At 33.7% G+C, this 7,014-nt stretch overlaps 1 protein-coding gene across 1 annotated transcript in view; it reads right to left on the bottom strand.

Moving 5' to 3' along the window:
• The window catches only part of LOC142941093 (coagulation factor XIII A chain-like), a 12,399-nt gene extending 11,093 nt beyond the window's left edge, over window positions 1–1,306 (bottom strand). The window contains exons 1-3 of the mRNA XM_076083354.1: window positions 1,237–1,306; window positions 362–441; window positions 63–174 (exon numbers count right to left, since the gene is read on the bottom strand). Coding sequence (XP_075939469.1) covers window positions 63–174; window positions 362–441; window positions 1,237–1,306 — 262 coding nt within the window. The remainder of the gene's footprint in view (window positions 1–62; window positions 175–361; window positions 442–1,236) is intronic.
• Window positions 1,307–7,014: the final 5,708 nt, after the last annotated feature.

Genomic DNA, 7,014 nt, shown 5'->3' with positions numbered 1-7,014 from the left:
TGTTATTGATCATAGATCAGATTCTCACAGAAAGAAAAGATATGAACTAAATCGTATCTCACCGGCTGAAGGTGCATATCCTCTGGGTGTGGTATCACCAAAAGATGTGGGATCATCAAAAGCCTCAAACTCTGGAAAATCATCTTCATTATCACCGAGGTTAGAGGTCGGCACCTAAAGATCATTACGAAAAATGAATAAATATATAAATGAACAAATAAACAAAAAAAAATTGAAAATCAGACAGTACATGCAAGAGCATCGTCATGTTGTCCCTAAAACCCCGAGTCTGGGTACTTGATTGATGGCCTAGAAAACAAAAATCACCTGAAGTAAACATTTGTATTTCAAAGTAAAGTACCGGCTCGGTGTAGCGCCCCTTGTGGTTGTTCGGTACTTGTTTGTTTCTTCCAGACATGACGCGTGAAAAAAGAGGTTTTACTGAAGTCACAGGATGGAAAAAGAGAAAGAAAAAAACCTGTCAATGAAAACATTTGTACACAAAACGAATACAAATACAAATCTATACAATAACATCATCATCATAAATATATATTACATATTATATGTAAATATTAGAAATGTTTGCTACACAAATTTTCTTTCTAAATATTTTACAGTCTCAAACATTATTGAAGTCTTTATTTTCATGTACGCAACATTGAATTACAATGTTACAAAGAAACAGTGCAGCAGCTAAGATACAGGAATATAATGTAAAATAACATATCAAGTAATATATAATACTGTGGTAGCCTGGTGAGTAATAGTAAAAAGTATGAACTGCAATATAAACAAATAAACAGATGATTAAACAATTTCAAACGTTACTCTTTGGCTGAATTTATTTTTCTTTAAAGACCAAAAAGGTTGTGAATCACTGATTTTTAATATGTGACATTTTTAACATTAACATTAACTGTTTAAAGTTTTCTTTTAAAATGTTCATTAAATGTTTTTAAATGATGTTCATATGAGAACAAATGTTAAGAAGTCAGAAATGTGATACACACAATACACTTTGCCAAAAGTACATTTACTCAAGTACTGTACCAAAGTACAACTTTGAGGTAGAATGTATGTAGTATATTATAAGTAATGTCAAATGTGCAGCTAAAAAATTATAATATAGACTTTAAAATTGGACACGTTAATCACGTTAAGCTGAAATTGCAAAAACAATAAGTGTGTGTGTGTCTGTGTGTGTGTGTGTGTGTGTGTGTGTGTGTGTCTCACCACTCAGATGAAGTTCGTCTGTCCAGTCTTTGATGATCAAATCAGAAGATGATGAGATCGACTTCAACATCAGTTTATATACACACACTGCTTCCCCTTTCTACACACACACACACACACACGCACGCACGCACGCACGCACACACACACACAACACACACACGCACTGTCAGCATTTCCATTTCAGGGTACTTTCTACTTCTACTCCATCTCAGAAGCAAATATTATATTTCATTATTATACAATAATATTGTATTTTTTATTGTATTTTTTTTTTTACCTTACTATGTTTGACACTTTATGTTACTTTTAACAAATCAAAATATGTGTTTATACTATCCTAATACTACCCGGTAGTACTCAAAGTATCTAAAACTTAACGTAACTTAAAATGAACGTTCATACGTGAAATGTATAAATGAGCGATAACACAATAACATAATATTCTATAATAACTAACTAACATCACAGTGAAAGGAGCCATTCTGCAAAGGTAGTATTGAAGTATCAATGACAAAATAAAACACAATGAAAGATGATCAAACGTTTTGTTATATTTCATTTGAAATACTTGTAGCTCAAAAATGTGAAAAACTATTTTGTTCATTTTGTGAAGTTATCAGAAATGTTTGTAGGAAAACAAAACTTTTGTGCACAGACGGAAATATTGTACTTTTTACTTCACAAGATTTATTTAACAGCTACTTTACAGATTAAGATTTTAGCAGATAAAACATAATTAAAAGGTACAAGTACAACTAAAGTGATGAGTCTTTTTTCATCATTTAAAAACATTCCAGATGTAATAATGTTAATACTGTAATGTGTCAGTGACTATGTTAGTGTTCTACTATGTGGTATTAGTACTTTACTGTAAAAGAGTATTTTTACAGTTTGTTATTAGTACTTTTAGTGGAACAGAGTATTTCTACCATGTAGAACTCGTTTTTCTTTTAAGTATCTGAATACTTCCTCCACAGACACACACACACACACACACACACACACACACACACACACAGATTAAGGAAGTGTGTGTGTGTCGGTGACCTCGACCTAAACCACCAGTGTGACCAGTGATTGATCTACAGTGACACTAAAGATTAACTCCAGCTGCTTTACTGGAACATTAACGAAGACTTTTAACCACTTCTGTAAGAACTCAGTCAAAATGATGCATTGTGACTGAGTGAATATTGTTCACATAAAAACACGTTTCAGTGTTTTCTGTCCGAAATGCACCAAAAACTACCAGAAAATACTACAAAAACATCTATACAACCAGTGGTGAGAAGTACATCTACTCAAGTACTTCACTGAAGTACAAATGAGGTACTTTATTTCTATTTTATGTTACTTTACCCTTCGACTTTGCTACATTTCAGATGCAAACATTGTACTTTGTACTGCTAGAGTATCTAAGTATCTAAACTTGTCCCCACATTGATGAACTTCATCCTTGAAATGTTTTTATGTAATAAAAACAGAATATTCTATAATTATAAAACATCTGAGTAAGAAGTACTTTTATCTTTCATAGTGAAAGTATATTTTGCTGATAATACTTCTTCTGAAGTAACATTTTTCATTCCAAGACTTTTATACTTATAGTATTGTTACAGTGTGGCATTTCTTTTAACAACATAGTACAAGTATAAAAGTATTATACGTTAAGTACAAAAAGTAAAACTAGTCATTATGCAGAATGGCTCGTTTCAGAAGACTTTTACTTGTGATGGAGTACTTTTAGTGGTATTTCTGTTTTGAAGCTGTCAGCTTTAGAGGTTGACTTCCTTTTAAAAACACATAGATGTTGAAAAGTTAAAATAAAAACACCAGCTTCCTCTGCAGGAACTTCCTCTGACCTTGACTTCCGGGCTGTGAGGTCATCGTGACACGCTGCTGCTGATTGGTCAGGTGATCCCTGTTCCACTTCCTGTTTGCTGACCGACACCTCTGCTCTTAAGTTTAGATGATATTAAGTGAGTGTGAGATGGAATATTTCACGTTTTGGATGCACCCTTGTGTTGTATCAAGTACAAACAAAGATGATTTGTACAAAAGTATTTTCCTGTGAAGACGGAGGTTTATTTTGAAGACTGTTCATGTAAACACGTGTTGCTGGACTTTCATAGGATAACTTTTAGTAACATATAATTTGAACCATTACATGAGGATATGTTGGATTTATTGATTACTGTCGGAATGTGAAGAGATTTTAAACAAATATAACATAAAAAGCTCATCTATTATCTAACTATTATTGCTATAACGCTCATCTATTATCTAACTAGTATTGCTATAACAATCATCTATTATCTAACTAGTATTGCTATAACAATCACCTATTATCTAACTAGTATTGCTATAATAATCATCTATTATCTAACTAGTATTGCTATAACAATCATCTATTATCTAACTATTATTGCTATAACAATCTATTATCTAACTATTATTGCTATAACAATCATCTATTATCTAACTATTATTGCTATAATAATCATCTATTATCTAACTATTATTGCTATAACAATCATCTATTATCTAACTATTATTGCTATAACAATCTATTATCTAACTATTATTGCTATAACGCTCATCTATTATCTAACTAGTATTGCTATAACAATCATCTATTATCTAACTATTATTGCTATAATAATCATCTATTATCTAACTATTATTGCTATAACAATCATCTATTATCTAACTATTATTGCTATAACAATCTATTATCTAGCTATTATTGCTATAAGAATCATCTATTATCTATTATTGCTATAACAATCATCTATTATCTAACTATTATTGCTATAACGCTCATCTATTATCGAACTATTATTGCTATAACAATCATCTATTATCTATTATTGCTATAACAATCATCTATTATCTGACTATTATTGCTATAACAATCATCTATTATCTAACTAGTATTGCTATAACAATCATCTATTATCTAACTATTATTGCTATATAACAATCATCTATTATCTAACTAGTATTGCTATTATTTATATCTCAAATAAATTACCTACCTGTGCTTTAGCACTTATTTTTGTTCACTTAACTTTTCTTCTTTAACACCAAACATCACGTCTCTCTGAGTCGTCTCATCAACATGATGAAATATAAAAGGAGTTTTTTCCTTTATTTTTTTGTCCTCAGAGACAATTATGTTTAAGTCTTTGAGTGATTGTGTCTCACCTCCGACCGGCTTTAATCCGTCTGACTCATCGGGACTGACTGAGGGGGACTATTATGGTCTGGCAGCAGGTTGCTCACGTCTCTCAGGCAGAGAACAAGAAAAACAAGGAGAGTAAAATAAAGACACTGGTGACGTTTTAATGTCTCCTTTCATTTGTCTATCAAACAATGAGGCAAAACAAAGGAAAGGACAGAAAAGGAAAGGACAGAGGAAACGAAGGAGAAAAGGACACGATGGCAGGTCATATAAAAACAATGAAAGTAGAGAACAAGAGAGTAAATAACAAATATTAAAGGACATTAAAGAAATAAACAGAACATGAACAAAGACGAGACGACAGAAAACAAAAAGATGGAGAAATAGAAATAAATAAACAAACATCCAGCGGTAGAAAGTACAGTAACTAGTAACTACAAGTACGATAACTACAATTATAAAGCACTTCACATGAGTATTTTAATTTCATACTGCATCTCAGAGGGAAATATTAATAGTTAATAATACTTTTTACTGCACTACGTTCATCTGACAGCTTCCTATTATTAATAAAAAATATAATAAATTAATAAATGATGTATTTTTAAAGTACCAACGTATATTAAGTCATCAAAAGGCAATATTAAAGTGTTATCATAGTTATTGATGCACTAATGTGTTGATCATTAATGCATCAATGATATATTCTGTAATATGAATACTTTTACTTTTGGTACTTTAAATGTATTTTGATTCTGATACTTTTGTACTTTTACAAAAGTAACTTTTTCAATGGAGGACTTTATTTGAGTATTTTTACACTGTGATACTACGAGTACTTTTACAGAAGTAAAACATCTGAGTACTAAATCTGACAGATAGAAGTATTAAAGGAAAAGACAGAGTTGGACGGACGAAGAGAAGATGGGACAGAAATAAAAGTAAAGAAATGAATGAATAAAAGTAGAAGTCTTCTGTCCTGTTTGACCTGAGACGTGTTGGACGTGAACTGAAGGTCGACTCGTCTTTAAGGAAACAAGAGGAAGTGAGAGCAGAGAGGACACAAAGGTCACAAAGGTCACTCTGACACTCTGACACTCTGACACGTCTCATCTAATACACCTTATTCTCTCTAGCTTGCATGTACTGATATTGTTCTGTTTTTTGTGTGTATATATAAGTATATATATACACATAATTACAAATATATATATACTTATATATATACTAAACTGGAGAAACCTCCTCAGAGGTTTGGTCCACAAATGAGCCGAGTGTCTCCGAGTGTCTCGGGACGACGAGTCAATACCCAGAACCACAAACCAATTACAGCCGAACAGGCGCTCTGCAGCTCTGCAGCCTTGTAATTATGCTGCAGGGATTAGAAAACCCAGCTGCACACAGAAACACGGCTAATTGATAAAGAAGAGTGTTCATCCTCCAGCAGTCATTCTTCTTCAGAGGTCAGGAGAGAGAGAACTGGTGGAATATAAGATGAACAATAAACCTCTTCGATCACAGAGACCCAGTCAACATTTAGAGTTCAGTCATGATCAGACTCACTGAAACAGAAACAGATGTTTGCTCCTGCAGACCGCTGTTCCATCCCCGAGTGAAGCAGGAAGTCACCGTGGATTCATTACTTTAGTTATTTTACCCAAATGACCATCTTTACCTTAACGTAACTCAGAGTTAGGTTAGTTTAGTTTGTTTAATAAAATAGTGAAATACTAAAAAAAGATTTTAGTAAAAGTTAATAACAAAAGATTGAATTATATATGTATGTAGGGTATTATATTTGAATCTGTAAACTAAAAAATAACTCAAAACTAAAGCCGTCAGACCAACAAAGTGCAGTAAAAACTACAATATTTCCCCCTGAGATGTAGTAGAGTAGAAGTAGAAAGTTAAGGAAATGGGAAGTATCGGAAAGTACCTCAAAAATTGTACTACAGTGCATACCTGAATAAATGTACTTAGTTGGTTTCATGTTTCTGACACCAGATGGCGCCACTGAATGAGAAAACAGATGGAGGCAATGATGATGGTGATGCTGCAGCCTGCACACACACACACACACACACACACACACACACACACACACACACACACACACACACACACACACAGACACACACAAACACACACACACCCATTGAAGAATTTGCTGCTGTGACATCACCCCATCTTCCTCTTCATTGAGCTAAATGTGGCTGACATCATATACGCTGCCTCCCCCTCCCCCCCCCCCCCCCTCCCCCGCCTCCTCCCCATAGACTTCTATAGTTGTGATGTATTATGTATGGTGTGTCCCTATTATGTCATCTCCCAGCAGCACCAGTGAAACCGATCTGTGTCTCGCTCCTCAAAATTCAAATCACAAGTATCAGACGAGTTCCCACCTCCCACGCTGCACTCAGAAAAACAGCCAACTTCAACTTCCGGTTCAAGTGAGGGTCGCTTCTGGTTGAAACCGGTTCAATCGGAATTGAGGAAATGACAATTAAGAGACTTGGTATGTACCCTAAGGGTACTTAAGGGTACTTGGGAGGGTACATCCCAAGTACCCTTAAGTACCCTTAGGGTACATA

This window comes from Anarhichas minor, unplaced genomic scaffold (genome assembly GCF_050575085.1).
Source record: "Anarhichas minor isolate MPS153535 unplaced genomic scaffold, ASM5057508v1 ptg000128l, whole genome shotgun sequence".
In the NCBI taxonomy this organism is placed as follows: Eukaryota; Metazoa; Chordata; class Actinopteri; order Perciformes; family Anarhichadidae; genus Anarhichas; species Anarhichas minor.
The sequence above is the reverse complement of the archived record's forward strand: the minus strand, read 5'-3'. Positions and strand labels throughout refer to the sequence as shown.